This window comes from Schistosoma mansoni, chromosome 1 (assembly GCF_000237925.1).
Source record: "Schistosoma mansoni strain Puerto Rico chromosome 1, complete genome".
Lineage (NCBI taxonomy): Eukaryota > Metazoa > Platyhelminthes > Trematoda > Strigeidida > Schistosomatidae > Schistosoma > Schistosoma mansoni.
In genome coordinates, this window is record NC_031495.1 from 64,713,996 (window position 1) to 64,731,833 (window position 17,838).

At 37.1% G+C, this 17,838-nt stretch overlaps 1 protein-coding gene across 1 annotated transcript in view; it reads right to left on the bottom strand.

The window, feature by feature from the left end:
* Positions 1–17,838, bottom strand: part of Smp_000910 (similar to cancer susceptibility candidate 1) — a gene marked incomplete at both ends in the record, with an annotated part of 59,399 nt that overhangs the window by 25,120 nt on the left and 16,441 nt on the right. The window contains 2 exons of the mRNA XM_018795206.1: positions 312–392; positions 433–502. Coding sequence (XP_018649542.1) covers positions 312–392; positions 433–502 — 151 coding nt within the window. The remainder of the gene's footprint in view (positions 1–311; positions 393–432; positions 503–17,838) is intronic.

A 17,838-nucleotide genomic window follows, 5' to 3' on the forward strand; every position in this document is an offset into this window, starting at 1 on the left:
CATAATAGGACGAAACAGCCATCCAGTGCTTCCAGGTTTTCCATGATGGACATCTAGCTTCAATTATTTCATGATCTCAACTATCAATTGAAAATGATTATTACCTTGGATTTTTAGATAAATTACCCCATATACATAATACAATCCAATGATTAGACCAAATTTTTTGTAAATTTAATGATTCATGATCTGCATAATAAATAGCTCTTGTTAATGTTTCAATAATAGATCTATCTAATTTATGATAGATTTGTTGCCTTAATTCATGTTTCATCTAGAGATCGCATTAGCATGGATCAAATATACCTTACTTGGTTATATTTCGACAATTTTTTATGATCTTCATCAGTATCCATAAGTTGAGAGATCAAAAGGTTCAGCTCATCAATGATCTATTCAAGACAAAGAATGAAAATTTCAACGGATACTTACTTTAAAACTTTTCATACAATCATCCATTACATCTTCAATGGATAGACGTTGTTCATTTGAATTCCATAAACTAATATATGTATTAATTTCATTTTCAAGAGTTGGATTAGGTAAATCATCACATTGAAAATATCTTTTCCACTATTTATATTACTATTAATTATTTAAGTAGATTATTATTTTACGGTAAATTGATTTCGGTATTGTAATTCAAGTTGTTGTAAACGTTTGTTTTGTTCATTGATCAATGTTCGTGTTTCTTTTAATTCTTCAATTCGTATTTTAAGATCCTAAATCAAAAGTTTATTATAAATTTTATTGTTAGTGAATTAGAAACTTTCATCCACTAAGCAAAGTGGAGCCCTGTTTGAACATCTGGGCTATCTTTTCCTGTCATCTATATATTTCAACAAGTTATCTAATTTCGTTTGTTTTAATACATCATTATGACTATTAATCGCACAACCTATTCAGGTGCGTTTCTGAAAAGTGTAAGACCTTTCGCTGTAAAGGTTACAGAAGGCCTAATCACAGATATCGTGGTTGCTGGCAATATGCAGCGAGAAGAATGTACATTATTTAGATGTCGATTGACTGGGCTGCTAACTTCTAACTGGCGATCACTCAATATTTATTGTCAGGAAGGACGAAGAAGTAAGAAACGAAAACTTGTTGAAGTACTTTGTGCTGAGAATTCTATATTGTACCAAAAATATAATGTTGAATAAAGCTAATAATAATAATATCCATCTTTGATTACAATGCTTGTGAATTAAAGCTATATCGAGGCAATACGCACAGTAGAGACTGACCAGTTACAGTCCTAGACATCAATGGGAAGATTTAAACAAACAATATTAAATGAATTTAAACTTTTATCTTCAGTCTAGAAAATAATTTTTCATTCAATTTAAGATTTTTGAATTTCATTAATAAAAAGGAACTGATTGGTGATCTTTGAAAAATATTACAGTACAACCAAACAGTCATTAGATGGCTATTAGTTTCGGACCTACATTGCCTACAAGATCGGTTTACTTGTTTGTATGATAATGCATGAGTTTGATTATATACACATATCTTGTTTAGGCACTTCTTGTAATACTGTCGAGTATGTGGGAATATGTGACCTAAACGAGTGTACGATAATGTTCGACGCTATAACTTTTTAAAACAGTGGTGGAAGGCTAAAAAAATGACAATTTTATAAGTCAGTGACATCTACTAAAAGGTGGAAATAATCATCAGTTATCAGAGAAATAAGGAGAGACCATACCTTAATTGGACTGCGTTAAAGTTCTCAGCACTAACAATTCAACTCATCTGAACACTTGTCCAGTTATGTGTTTAACTAATAATTATCATTGGCCACATTAGCCCTCACATAATAACAACAATATTAGTTAGCTTATATCGTTATATGATATTTTGCTTTCAGATGAATCAAAAGTCATTTCAATTAGAAGATTAGCAGTTTAAAAGTGTTGTTGCTACTGAAGTGACAATAATTAAGTTGATTTTAATGAGCGTATTTAAAAATGTCCGTCAAGATGCAATGCTGAATCTTGAAATAAAGCCTTCCATACATTCATATTTCTTAACAAATGATAATCGGTTAAAGTTATAAGTGTGAACTGTCGGATACGGACTCAATAGTCTGCCAACTCAAATTTAAATACCTTTCAATTCTGTCAACCACATGATGTCATTAGTACACACATGCAGTTAATTACATGAGTCCTTATTCGGGTAAATGATTTATACTTTATTTACATAAGTCTGTTATTCGTATTAGAGAGTAGGCTACCGGGAAGAAACATCCAAGCAACTCTTTTCTAAGCCCTCCCTTTCAGTTGTCGCCAACTACTATTTCCCATCTTAAAACCTAATTCTGAAACCTAGATTCATATGTTTTCTGGTCCTCCTCTTTTCCTTCAACCTATAAGATTCCAAGTTAGGACTTGCCTTTTTATCCAGTTTGGTGATTTGTGTATGATATATATATATATATATATATATATATTTACTACCCATCTTCAATGTCTTTCCTTCGTCTTTTCCTGATCTGAAAGCTATTGCTTTGCCGATAACCTTCAGTCAATGTATCTGAAGTATCTTGTGTAGACAGCTATCTATAAATCCTTTGACATTTTTTTTATTGCTGTGATAGTGCTTTGTAGTTTCAATGTTTTGAAATTTGTGTTTAAAATTCTGTCATACTATTTGTCCTAATATAGACAAATACTCGTATAAATTCAGATCTAGATTTAAAGCCACAGTTTTTGAGGATTTTGTATACTCTTTAATCGTAGGAAACGTTCCGTTGTTTTTCTAATTCATATATTGACTTGACAAGGGTTTTTCAGTGAGATTCATTTCTAAGTGTTAGGGTAACCTGCCATCCAATTTACAGCTCATCTCCTTTAATCGAAGACTGAAAGTAAACCTATAGGGCTTTCAGCACAATTAAAATCAGTACTAGTCTGTAAAAGCGTCTTGAAATAACAAAATACTTTACTTGTATTCTTTTTTTCTTGCCAAAATTTGCATATTTCTTAGTATTTCAATTTACCTTACTATTTCTTATTAAAAGTCTGTGGCTAAAAGTTCATTTAAAAGTAACACAAAATGTTATCCATCCAGTTTTATACATAGAGGGAGTCTAATTAGGTTGTAAGGACAGTGAAATGTCACTGAGTCCTAACCGAATTGTCCAACAGTTGGGTCACTGAATATCGAACAGATCATCGATCCCTGTCAAGGTTCAGGATAATCGACGCCAATAATTTTAGCTTGTATCTAATTTAACTAATATATTTCTTTAATAATGTCCTTTGTGTTGTACAGTCTTCAGAGCATATATAGTCCCTTGATACGTCGACGGAGCAATCTGCGTAAGGTTATGACCGCCAGGTGTGACTTAGACGTTAGTTAGTTCGTCAGACCATTTCCGTCTAACTCTAGTAGGCCCCCAATCATCCGACATAGATCATGTACTTTCCCTATTGTATAAGACTGATTCGCCCATTAATGATATTCATTAACTAATGGTGGTTTAAAAGCGCTAACATTCTGACTTATAGATTGTGTCATTAACCTTTATTAGTTCAAGTTCCATCTGATTTCAGAGCCTACTAACATCTAACTATGTGGGAAGGTGTCGTAATAACGGGGTATTAGGTCTTTAAGAACCCCAGAAATTGGATACGATTAAACGTTTACGTTTGGGATATATTAAATCACAGTTCTAATGTAATGTGTAAGAGAGATGAAAACATAAATACAAATCAAGCTGGGTTAAAATTGTAAAAGGTCCTCGTGTTTGCCTTTTGAATTAGAAGAATGAAATGTCGCGGCCTCTTTGAATTTTTTAACTGCCGAGTAAGTAATAATGTTTATATTAGTCCCCGATACATGTTTCTAAGACAAGAAATAATTAGTGAATTCCAAATTCACACATTTGAAGAGTATGGTTTTAATAAGGATTCTAGCTAGTCAATTTTTCAAAAAACTGAAGGTTTCCATCATGCAAATCAGAAGGAACTTACTAACAGGCAGTACCGATTAAATTGATATCACATAACTGAATTTTGCTACTTCTCCAACATAAGATTTCATCCAAGTTGCGATATGTGGTTGGTGTGGTTAGACTTACTTTAGAGCTCCGTTTACCTATCGGGTTGCCCGCACTCAAAACTTTTACCAAAATAAACCACAGTTCAGTCTTAATTATTCAGTGTTAGGAGGAAAAAGCTTTCGGAATGATATTCAATGAATAAAGCAGTACAAATTCAACCTAACAAATATCTCTATTTCAAGAAAATATGGTTACGAAACATCCCGTGAAATTATTATGGTGTAAAGAATGTTATTAACTGCATATACAGTGTCTAACCTCTTTCTCCTGCAGTACTTTGCGCAATTCTAGTTCTTTTTCTTCTCTAAGTCTTTCTCTCTCTTCTTCAAGTTCCTTCAACTTTGTTTCGTCTTTCCAAAATGGAAATAAAAATTTGCCGTACCCACATCATTCACCTTTTTACTGGAATCTCTGTTTTTCTTCGCTGATCGACCCGCCTTTCTATAAAATAAAGAAACGATTTACAAATACCATAATCCGCAAGTTTTCAAAAGTTTGCGTATTTACTGTTATGACACAACAATGTAAAACAAATAAAATACAACGTTCAACTTTGATCATGTTTGAAATTATTGACATTTGTCAATCTGTTTGAGATAGTATAATCTAACGTACTTTAACTGACTATGAGATTGTAGTGACCGGCCAGTCTCGATAAGAACACGATTGGAATAACGGAAACATCTATTATTATTGTAACCAATTGTACCAGAGATTGTTTTACTGTATTTGTTTAACTGTATCAGTTTCACTCCGGCAATAAGGGACTATGCTATCTCAATTGACTGGTCGGTCGATGCTGATGGATCGATTGATGATGCATGGAATAGGTTCAAGTCTACGTTCGAATCCGTAACTCAACCGTTTATCCCATGGTCAGCACGTAAGCTATCATATTGCCCCCCATGGATTAATAAGGAAACCCGGAAGCTGTTGAAGCGTAGGAAACACTTCTGGGACTTATTCTTGTCAACAGGTCAGGCATCATTTAAGTGCGAATATAAAAAAATCCGGAACATATGTAAAAAGACCATAGCTAAATCCCGCACGGCTTACGAACGACAGTTGGCATACGATAGCCGTACCTGTCCGAAGCGACTGTTTTCGTATGTTAAAAGGCGGACGAAACGTAGTGATGGTATCCCCTCATTACTGTTAAGCGAAAATTCAGCTTTATTGGCTGAATCTGATCTAGCGAAAGCGGAGACATTCGCTAACTATTTCAGTGAAGTCTACTCTACGTGTAGTGTTACAACTACTTGTCCCGTTGACAATGAGATACCAGCCATAGGACCTTTGCACGTGACAGAGGATATTGTTCTTCCTTTGATAACTAACCTAAAACCTTGTAAGATACCGGGCCCCGATGGGTTACACCCACGTTTGCTGTCGTCGCTTGCGGACATTATCTCAAGACCGCTCACGATGCTCTTCAACATGTCCCTTTCACAGGCTCAACTACCTAGAGACTGGAAAGACGCCATAGTTAGTCCTATATTTAAGGATGGTCAGAGACGGATCGCATCTAACTACCGGCCTGTTAGCCTGACCAGTATAGTAGTTAAGTTACTTGAAAAATTAATTCGGGCTAAGCTACTGAGCCACATAGATTCGTACAATCTGTTAACTCCCGAGCAACATGGGTTTCGTAACAAGCATTCATGCTTGACTAACTTACTCATTGCGAGAGAGGATTGGACAGCTGTCCTAGACAACGGCCAGTCTGTCGACGTGATATTCATAGATTTTAGCAAAGCGTTTGATAAGGTTTCACACTTAGGTCTTATGCAAAAGCTCTCGAGCTTTGGTATAACAGGTGCTATACAGGAATGGATAGGAAGCTTCTCATGTGACCGCAGACAGAGAGTGAGGGTCAATGGAACTCTGTCCGAATGGAAACCGGTCAAAAGTGGTGTACCTCAAGGCACCATCGTAGGCCCTTTACTTTTCCTTCTGTATATTAATGAACTACCTTTACTACTTAAGTCGTCGACGTTATTGTTTGCGGATGATGTTAAAATCTGGAGAACAGTAAAAAATGAGACTGATCGTTGTTATCTGCAAGCAGATTTAGACGAATTAGTTAGGTGGGCTCATGATTGGGGCCTGGAAGTTAATTCCAGGAAGAGCGTGTTCATGCACATCGGGCACGATATTAGTTACCATTATACCATTAATGGTACATCTCTGCCACGCGTTCATGAGCACAAAGACTTAGGAGTAATTATAAGTCACGACTTGAAAACTACTACGCACTGTAATGCGGTTGCTTCCAAAGGCTATCGTGCGCTATGGTCGCTTCGCAGAGCATTTAAATGCTTTGACGAGGATATGTTTCGAATTTTATATCCCACCTATCTAAGGCCGCACTTAGAATACTGTATCCAAGCAGCTAGCCCTTGTCTGATAAAGGATACTAAATCGCTTGAGCGTGTCCAGCGTGTAGGGAAAAAATTAGTAAAGGGTCTTTCTAAACTCCCTTACGATGAGCGTTTGAGACGTCTAAACCTTTTCCCCTTATCTTATCGTAGGACGCGAGGTGACTTTATACTGGCATTTCGTATCTTTAATTATGATCTGGGTGTTAATATGTCTTATCTTTTTGCTTCCTCCAGCACTAATAATCTCCAGGGTCATAGCAAGAAGGTTCATAAACTGCGATCTAATAAACTAAAGGTGGGGTCCCGTTTTTCTCATCGAGTGGTCAATGACTGGAACGCTTTACCAGAACAAGTGGTATCAGCACCATCAGTGAACATTTTCAAGAAGAAGCTGGACCTTCACTGGAAGGAAATCTGTCAGGATTAACACAGGTTCATCAACCTACTATCCTTATTACTGAAGACTGAAGACTTGTTTCGCTTTCCGCCTTGTTTGGTTAGCACTTGCTCACGCACTGCCCATTTTGCCTGTACTCTTTGGCACGTCTCGGTATTATTTCGATACCACGAGATCGCCAATAAATATACTTGATCTGGATTATTAAGGCCTTCTGATTTACGAGCTATCAAAGGAACCAAGTCGTTTCAGGGCGTGTAATCGAATAGTAGTGGTGATCATAGTCCGTCCTCGACTCGACATCCACTACAAGATAAACAGATAATGGAGACAGTTTAAATGACCAGGTCAACTTCCAGAGCTTGTTGTTGGAATGAGTTATCCATTTAAATACCTTTGTTTGGTCATAATTTTAGTTACAAACAGGTATTTGGATAAGTGTTGTGGATGTGGTGCTCATTAGCACCCTTTTGTCACATACAGAGTTGATAAGATTCTCACTCACAAAGCCCGCCTGTATCAAGGCTCCAGTGATTACACCTTAATAAGCCATGAATAGGAGAGAACTTCGTTTCTATTTTGTTGAACATTACTTAGCTTGGCATAGCGTATTCAGCTCTAAGCCCACGTACCGAAATATATGGGCTTAAAGGTGCCACAATTATTCGGAGTTCGCCAATAAGTTTATTCGCAACACCTTTATAATCGGTGTATGCCAATCCAGTAATATTAGAAGTCAAAAAGAGAGGGGCTCAAAGATATGTCTGGAAGTTTATCGGTGTGCTGAGGAATGTTTGGTCTTAGGTGGTTAACAGTCGAAAGGAATGCATAGCACGGCATACTGACTCATGATCTGGTGAGAATGCGTGACCGAGCGCCTTCAGTTAGGTGAGTTCAATAAAGCCAATGGGATCATCATGAAATGCGGAATAATTGCAGAATTATTTATTTTGGAGATTTATTTAGCGCTACAGGTTTAAAACACAAGTTATGTGTAACACTGGACATTATAAGGCTAGGAGAGTTGATATAAGGACGAGTTATCTGATTGCTTAAAAACTCAGTGTCATCGGAATAAAGCCATATATATTATTTCCCGATAGTTCGTTATTTAAAAAGGATAGGGAATCGTATAACATCAGGATTTAAAGAATCGAGAGGCACGTAATGAACAACTGAAGGAAGATGTGCTAATAATGTATATAATGTATGGTTTTCATATTTCTGGAAAGCACTCTGTATTTTGCATCAGGCAATTAGTTAGTTAACCACACATAGTCTTTCTCACCACATTACAAACCTTGTTGTCTTTGCTCTGTTTGAACTTATCAAGGGGTCTGGTCATATGCGGTTAAGAAATAGTTCACGGGTTCGGTGATATGAAAAGTAAATGAACTGTTTATTCATGATACAGATCAGTGATGATTTATTACAGATAGAGCATACGCATTAATTATTATATTTTACCTCATCAACTCAACATAAGTTACTCTAACTCTGCATTATTAAAATGTTTTAACGACCACTCTTTAATCTCAATATATTACATTTTAGGCTTTCTGAAAAGGGATATTAGTCCATCAAAGAGAACTAAAACCGGACAGACGACCAAAAACTGTTCGTTTTGCATAACTTTGTACAAAATATGACTAAGGCGATTAAACAAACTATTCATTTCCAAAAAAACGGAGTCAATATATACTATTTTAAGACACCATACTGTAAGGATGGCTAGTTGACAAACTCAAGGAAAACTCAAGAAGCATAGAAAGAGCCGAAGACATTCCATTTAATCACCATTAGAGTGTAGTGGATGTCGAGTCGAGGACGGACTATGATCACCACTACTATTCGATTACACGCCCACGAAACGACTTGGTTCCTTTGATAGCTCGTAAATCAGAAGGCCTTAATAATCCAGATCAAGTATATTTATTGGCGATCTCGTGGTATCGAAATAATACCGAGACGTGCCAAAGGGTACAGGCGAAATGGGCAGTGCGTGAGCAAGTGCTAACCAAACAAGGCGGATAGTGAAACAAGAAGTGAAACTGATACAGTTAAACAAATACAGTAAAACAATCTCTGGTACAATTGGTTACAATAATAATAGATGTTTCCGTTATTCCAATCGTGTTCTTATCGAGATCGGCCGGTCACTACAGGAGCCCCTCGCTAGAAAGGGTTTACACTTTCGATACGTAGTGGTTTCGTTCGTGGGACTGATCGCGAAACGTGCAATTGTAGGACGAAGGCGTTGGCCGAACAGGAAGTGATCGTTGATCCTTGAGTTGCCACCAGAGGTCTATGACATAGAACGGTACCAGAAGGAACGTACTGTATTGATTGCTTGGATTAGCATGCTACACTGGAATGGTTTGTATCCAGAATCTGAAGGTTGCGTTCGTAGAGGTCCGGACCAGAAACGCTGCAGACGTAGGACGAAACCAGATTGAGCCAAGGAACCAGATGCGACCAGAATAATCAAGTTCGGGACCAAATGTATACCATACGTATTTAGAGCCAGAGAGATCGACTGAGTGCGTTGACTAGAGCGTGGGTGATCAGGCCAGCTTTCGCTAAGATTGACTGAAGTCGACGATACCAGAACAGCGATGGTCGGAGGTGTAGGCTCGGGGTAAACAAAAAAAATGAAAGAAAAAGAGAAAAGTGTAGCACTCGTGTAGTATAGGGGTAGGGTCCTATACTGTATCCGTAGTTGGTTATGAGGTTGGTCGAGAAAGCGTACGGGTAAGCGTACTCGGTGACCGGAACGTGAGACGGTAGTCTCGTTCGAAACTCGTGAGCCTTCAATCTCATCGACAGTCAAGGGCGGTATGGTCTGCTGGTCTGGACGTGAGACGGAAGTCTCGTCCGTAGACGGAGCAGATGACACGTGCTGTTGACTGGGACGTGAGAATGAGGTCTCCGGTGCATCTAGCGTGGGATCCGAAGTAGATGTAGAGATCTCGCTAGAAGCTCTGATGGGTCTAACATTGGGTCTCGGCTTATCAGGCAGGTCACTGTCATCGACGTGTGCTGGCATGAGACGATCAATGCTGACTACTTTGACGCAGCCATGTCGATCAACCTTGAATGTCTTTTCGTGACGGAAAATCACATGAAAAGGTCTTTCGTAAGGCTGTTTGCTCAGATTGACCGTAAGTTGTCGTGTACCATATTTAGGAATGACTGAGTCATCCGCAGCGCGTAGTCGAAGCATCGTAGCTTGAGACTTACTGTTACTGATAGGTACGACAGAAACTTGGGTACTTGTATCCACTAGGTACCTAGCGTTGGTGCGATAATCGTGCACGTAAAATAAACGGCCAACCTGAGGTGAAGGTCCGGTGAGTACTGCTGTATTTACTCACCGGCTCGGGAAGTTCTCGCCTTGTATGAGCAGGGAGCTCGACAATGACAGGCACCGGCCCCGAAGGCACGGTGGAACCAGCACCAACTCGGACTCCCTTCCGAAACCGCCTTCTGGCGTGGCTTGGAAGATGCCCGCTTGGGGCGAGTCGTTACGGCTTTTCGAGATTGTGACCTGGGTCGGGGGACGTAGGGGGCTGGCACATTTGCGCGGTCTCGGAAACAGACGAGTATGGATACATCTGTCCCTATCCCCATGAGCCGGAGGTCGTCTAGCATCGAAATGCATGTTTGAACGGGAAGTAGAGGCAACAATATAGTCGTCTTTGGCGCTAGCTCGTGCTAGAATTTTGTTTGCTATGAGAGCCACCTTGTTGAGCGGGGTGTCCTCGAGCAGAGCCGTAAGGGTTGGCTGGATACTGACTGGTAAGGCTTCGAGCCACAACTCTTTGACTATCTCAGAGTCGGCTGTCGTGTTTCCTGCAAGGGATTGCAGGCGCGTGAGGTGGTGGCTCGGCTTAGCATCACCCATAGGGTGACGTGCTAATAGAGTCCTCAATCGTTCCTCTCTTGATGGGAGGAAATGTCGAAGGATGGCATCCTTAAGACGGTCATAAACGTTCGGAACGTTGGGATTGAGGACAACCTCACGGACAGAGGTTAGGTGATCCCCGGGCAATGATTCCAAAGCGTAGGCGTACTTCTGCCTTTGATTGGTTATGCGGCGGACCTCAAATTGAGATTCCAGTGCCGCGAACCAGACTTCTGGATCATGAGGGATGAAAGGAACCGGTCGAAAACTGATAGCCTGTACCTCGGAGTCTATTATATTTATAGTATTCTTATCGTTATCTACCATAGTAAGTTGCCAAAATATTATATATTGAAAAATATCAATACGAATATATGCAACAGATGTGGATAGATAAACAGACTCACCGGATTGATCTGGTTTGGAGAATTGGCCAAGTTTGACTTGTGCTCGATGGATTGGGTTACCAGCTGTATTGCGTGTTCCAAATACGGCTCACCAGTTTGTAGTGGATGTCGAGTCGAGGACGGACTATGATCACCACTACAATTCGTTTACGCGCCCTGAAACGACTTGGTTCCTTTGATAGCTCGTAAATCAGAAGGCCTTAATAATCCAGATCAAGTATATTTATTGGCGATCTCGTGGTATCGAAATAATACCGAGACGTGCCAAAGAGTACAGGCAAAATGGGCAGTGCGTGAGCAAGTGCTAACCAAACAAGGCGGATAGTGAAACAAGAAGTGAAACTGATACAGTTAAACAAATGCAGTAAAACAATCTCTGGTACAATTGGTTACAATAATAATAGATGTTTCCGTTATTCCAATCGTGTTCTTATCGAGACTGGCCGGTCACTACAAGAGGAACATTCAAGAATGTTGACGTGTAGCTTCCCTATCGGATGAATAAGAAGGACCCCCTATGTGCCTATTGGCTGTCCTAAATGATGATTTACTTTCAGCCAAAACAATATATACATGAGATTTTTGTACTATATTTAACACTGTATTGGGAATAACATTCCTACTTACTAGTCTTCTGTCTTCTCATTTTGTGACCGTGAAGGGTTTTAGTGTTCAAGTGCTCAAGTATTACGCGACATACTAAGAATCTAAATTTGATATATAAAACATACAGTAAGAGAATGACCTGACATTTTTAAAATAATGGTATGAATACTAATTTTTTATCGAGTTTACCATCCTTTTGTGTTCAACAGTTTGTTAGAGCTATTAAGCATCAAATCGATAAATCAAATATTAATAATAAATTCCTGTTTCTCAAAATATAATTCATTTAGATTGTATAGTTTCGTGATGTTAACATAAAATTTATATTTGTTAGACCATAATCGTTTGTTATAAAACATTGATATAAAGAAAACTATTGAAAAATTCATTATGTCAATTCAAGAAGAATTACTTGACTAAACTGGTATCATTTAACAAGATAAAATTATGAAGCTATCTGTTAAAAAACTGTATCACAAACGTTTACGCCTATAAAAGTCTAATTATGCATAGTAACATCTGTTCCCCTTTTTAAACAGATTATCTATAATAAAAGTTATACGTTTGTAGTTAAATACAACAATATAGAGTCTTGCTTAGTTATTTCATTTAATTGTTGTTGTGAATTTAAATTTTCAAAACAGCTGTCTGTATTTTGATTTCATTAAAATTCCTTTTGATCAAAGAAATTATTGTTCATAATAGGGAATATTATTAAAGCTCAGTTTCTTTAAGAATCATTATTAAGTGAGGTCGTCACCAATTTGTTGTGATTTTATGTCCGGCTTTTTATTACGTGAATTATCTACCAATTGAAATACGACTTTTTCGATCTTAACACTGTGACAAATCAATGACATCCGACCGGTATGAGCAGTCTAGCGTCCTTATTGGTCCCTTATCCGCTTAGCACTTCCATTGGAGTCCAGAACACCGATAGCAGCTTCTGTTATGCGAATCGTTTATTTCGAGTATACTTGGTTTATATACCAGACAGACAGACTACATCACACTATAAAATAAAAAATAATATTTGTACAAGATCAAGCCAAATGTGTCTGTTAACGTGGGAGACAGTAATCAATAAAGTGAACATAATTTGGAAACAATAAATCGTATAATAATAGTCCATAGGTCAAAATGAAGCTTATGTTAAGAGGGATATAGATAAATATAATCTAGTAACTGAATAGTTATACCATAAGAGTGTATATAGAATAATCGTCCATTAATAGGTCCAGGAAGTTACCCATACTTATGTCTTCATTATGCTATAACATTAAGTATTCTATTTGTTATCACTTTTGAAGATATCTTACCTACCTTGGAGTATTCTATAAGAAATTAATAAAGTGACAAATATACCCAATATAAAATATAAAGGTATTTAGGAAGAATTGAATGGATATTAGATATATTTACTTTAGTTGAAGACCTACAACTATTTGTATATAATCAACTTTGTATAGATGATATTTCTCAAGTCTATTTGCATAATCTTTCAGGTCACAGGAAATAACATCAGTATTCATTGAATTAGTTTGTTATTTGTACTTATTCACCGAATTCATTCAATAATATGCATGTAGCTATAACACTGATTTGTTTCTGTTTTACCTTATTTCGAGATTCAATTGTAAGGATTTTAAACGAAGAGTCTATATGTTTTGTAGGGGCATTGAAATGTCACTGAGTCCTAGACAAATCATCTGACAGTTGTGTCACTGAATATCGAACAGATCATTGATCCCTCGTAAAGTAAAGGACAACAAATGAGGATCAGTTTATCATACGCTATGGACTGGCTCATGTAGTGACGGTCTCACTAACATACCTGTACTTATTCTTACTAATATATTTACGTAATCACGCCCTTTATGTTATACAGTATTCAAAGCAGCTAAACTACTTTGATATGCCGAAGGGGTAATCCATGTTAGATGCTGACTACGAGGTGTGACTTCAAAGTTAGCTGGTTTGTCACACGGTCTTTGACTAACTCGAGTGGGCCCCCAATCATTCGAAAGAGATCATCAATGTTGATGATCTACAGTTTATTATAAAAATATGTTTCATCTTGGATATTGAAGATGAAAACCGAAAAATTCGTTGAAGTCTCAAGACATAAGACGAGTAAATGGATTACTCAGTTATCTTTGTTTGTGTTCATCTGTGTAGCTGTAAAAACACTTGAGATATGCTGTTTTCATTCATGAATTAAAGATGAATTGTTTCAAACAGTCTTTGTTTTTCCTGTTACTAGTTGAACTTATCAAGATCCAAATATTCAAGAAATGATTACAAATTAAGTTAATCATTTAGTATTTGTTTTGTAGTGTAGTTTTTATCTATTAAAAATAAATGTCATATTAGCTTGAAATATTATAGTCAGTGTTGACTGAGCTCACAGAATATGTAACAGTTCTGTATTACCTTTTTCAGCGAGTTAGTTTTCTATGGGATGGGGTCGATAACACACCCTCAATCCATCTGCTTTGTCCGGGCCTGAGATCAGCAGTAACCCCAGAGGGGCTCCAGGCGGAGTTCGTCTAAGATAAATACTTGAAATATAATTTAAACTTTGCGCTGAAAAAATAGATGATCAATTTATATACGTATACTTCCGTCTGGCTAAAAATGCTTTATATTTGAACTTTAATTGAATCCATTACTCCACCAGATATTATTCCACCAGGTTAATAAAATTTCTCAAACCTTCTTGAATACGATGCCCATATTACGGATTATGATTATGAAGAAGGATATAGTCAACAAAATTATTAGTGTCCAATTAAACAAGTGAACGAGAACACAAGTGGGACAATCAAATGTATTTTGAACATTAAATTACAGTAAAATCTGAGATCCATACAACAAATACTTCATTTGCAAAATATCAATCAATCGTCTCAGACTTCATTGTTCTTTCGTTACCACAGCAATTATCTTTTGTTTTCGTTCTGTTTTTCTTGATCTTCTTAGACTACTGCCTCTAGGTATTTCACTTTCGATTGACGATATATACTACTTTTATCTATCGACATTAGTAGCACACACCTCAAAATGAGTATCTAAAGTTATTTTTATTTTGTGAATATAGAAGAAAATCACTCTCAACTTAGAAATAAAAACACAAATTTCATCACCTTCATCGTCGTCATCATCATCTTAATAAATATTAAATATCAGGTGTTTTATGGATATTATAGTAATTTTAATAGTTGAGATCATGAATCAATTGAAAGTAGACCACGATGGAAAACCTGGAAGCACTGGAAAGACGTTTTTTCCTATTGTGGGACTCCGTAGCAGTCTCGCGCGCGAGCGCCTTACTTCTAGACCACTGAGCCGGTCGGCATCCAACGGTGTTAATGTCTAACTTCAACCAACCCACGATATTGAGCGACACATCCACCAATATCTTCAGTGAGTTACTATCTCACGACTGACCTGTTCGAACTCCACCGGTCACTGTTTCTCATTGGAACCCCAGGAAATACCTCATGGAGTCAGTCACTAGTGAGCATATGTTGTTTATTATTAGAAGGAGTTTTGTAGATATTATAACAATTTTAATAGTTGAAATCATGAATCAATTGAAGCTAGACTACCATGGAAAACCTGTAAGCACTGAACGGTCGTTTCGTCTTAGTATTGGACTCTTCAACAGTTCACGGTCACTATCCAGAATCTGGAATCTCACGAGCAGGATCATGTACGTACGTGAATGTAAAATGAAAACAAAACAAAACACAACTTCTTTAAAAATCAATAATCAATAACAAGTTTCCTTATGAACTATAATATATAATGTAAAATAACATATGTAATATATTATGTAATAATTTATTGATAGGTAATCAATTAAAATGAAACAAATGGTTATAATATGGTTAGGTTGAAATGATGCATTTTAATTAATTAATTAATTTCTATGGATTATATTTTAGTTACCATTCATTATGAAGTAATGTGTATCCTACTTTCCATCACTTAGTTCAGTCAGTCAGTTACAATGTAGAACATTGTACGTTCGTACATCATTTCGAGTTGTCATACCACAATAATACAAAGATGCAGTTGTCGATTCAAATCCCATAGTGGTAGAGGTAGTAAGAGTATAAGCATTATGCGAAAGATTAGGGTTTGATGATGTTATTCAAGGATGTAAATATGTTATAAAATTGATTGATTATAACAATGAAATAGATTTAAACCCTTGAAATAAACGTCATAATAACATATTGGGTATCTTTACTCATTAGTATTATGTTAGGCCCATATAGGTTATACTAGCTTCTTGACAGATCAATTTATTTATTCTTCTCAAGCCACATTTTCACCTTGTCACTTATTCGATTTATAATCCTCAGTAGTTTTATATTATCGTATGTGAGTTGATTGTTTACTCTATTCATCACATATCTGCACCTTATTTTTGGTCTGAAAAACATCTGGAACTTAAAACAATTGTCAACCGACACTCAAGTCAGAATTTTCAGTACAAATGTCAAGATAGTTCTACTGTATGGAGCGGAAACCTGGAGAACAACAAATACCGCCATCCAGAAGATACAGATGTTTATTAACAGTTGTCTACGCAAAATACTTCGGATACGTTGGCCAGACACTATCAGCAACATTCTACTGTGGTAGAGAACAAACCAGATTGTAGTGGAGAAAGAAAACAGGAAGAAGCACCGGAAGTGGATAGGACACATATTGAGGATAGCAGCCAACTGCATCAAAAAATAAGCCATCACTTGAAATCGCCAATGTGAAAGAAGAAGACGAAAACCAAAAAACACAATATGCCAAGAAATGGCGATAGACATGAGAAGAATGAACAACAATTGGATAGAATTAGAAGGGAAGGCTCAGGACAAAGTGAGATGGAGAATGCTTGTTGGTGGCCTATGCTCCATTGGAAGTAACAGGCATAAGTAAGTAAGCACAAATATTGAGTAGTGATTGATTAAATCTCGTTGTCGCCTTCTTCACTGCATGTCATTTCATTTTGCCTCACTCTCTCCTCTTTATTTCCTTTGCTTCGTTTCTTTGATTATCTGTCTGAATCAACGATTATATCAAATAAACACATTCAAAACTTCATTCTAGTTGTTGACTTTTCTTTTCATTCCGTTATTCACTAACATGATTTAAGTCAACAATTACATACAAGGATTGGTAACATGTATATTTCAATGACAATCAAAACATGATCTAATTGAAGTCAGGCTACTTTGGAACTTTGGAATAAGACTTGATGAAGAGTGGTCTTGAATAAGTATGAAAACTGTAGCTCACATAAACAACTTCAAAAGTTTATCCAAAATCAATAAAATCAATATAGAAAAAAAGATAAAGAAATAAAGACAACAAGCCGATTTGATAATGATTGATAACGATATCAAAAAAACAAATAAAATGAAAGAAAGAACTAATCGATAAAACAAACAGTAAACTAAAAATAGTTATATAGTTGAGATCATGAGTCAATTGAAGCTAGGCCACTATGGAAAATCTGGAAGCACTGGACGTCCGTTTCGTACTATTGTCAGACTCCTCAGCAGTGCGCATCCACGATCCCGCCTTCAGAGATTCGAACACAGGACCTATCAGTCACGAGAACGAGCACCTAACCTCTAGACCACTGAGCCGGCCGGCATTCAATAGTGTTAATGTCTAACTTCAATCAATCCACGAAATTGAAAAACCATTCACCAATGTCTTCAGTGAGTTGATATCTTCCAACAGACCTAGTTGAAATCCACTGGTTACTGCTTCTCACTAGAACTCCAGGAAATATCTCATAGAGCCAGTCATTAGTGAGCATATGATCATTATCAGAAGGGGGTTTTGTGGAGATTTTAGACTGTTAGGTCGTGGTCCCGCGAGGCGGGATCGTGGATGCGCACTGCTAACGAGTCCAACAATAGGACGAAACGGCTGTTCAGTACTTCCAGGTTTTCCATGGTGGTCTATTTTCAATTAATTGATGATCTCAACTATATAAAATTACTAAAATCTTCACAAAACCCCCTTCTGATAATAAAAATATTTATGTCAAACTG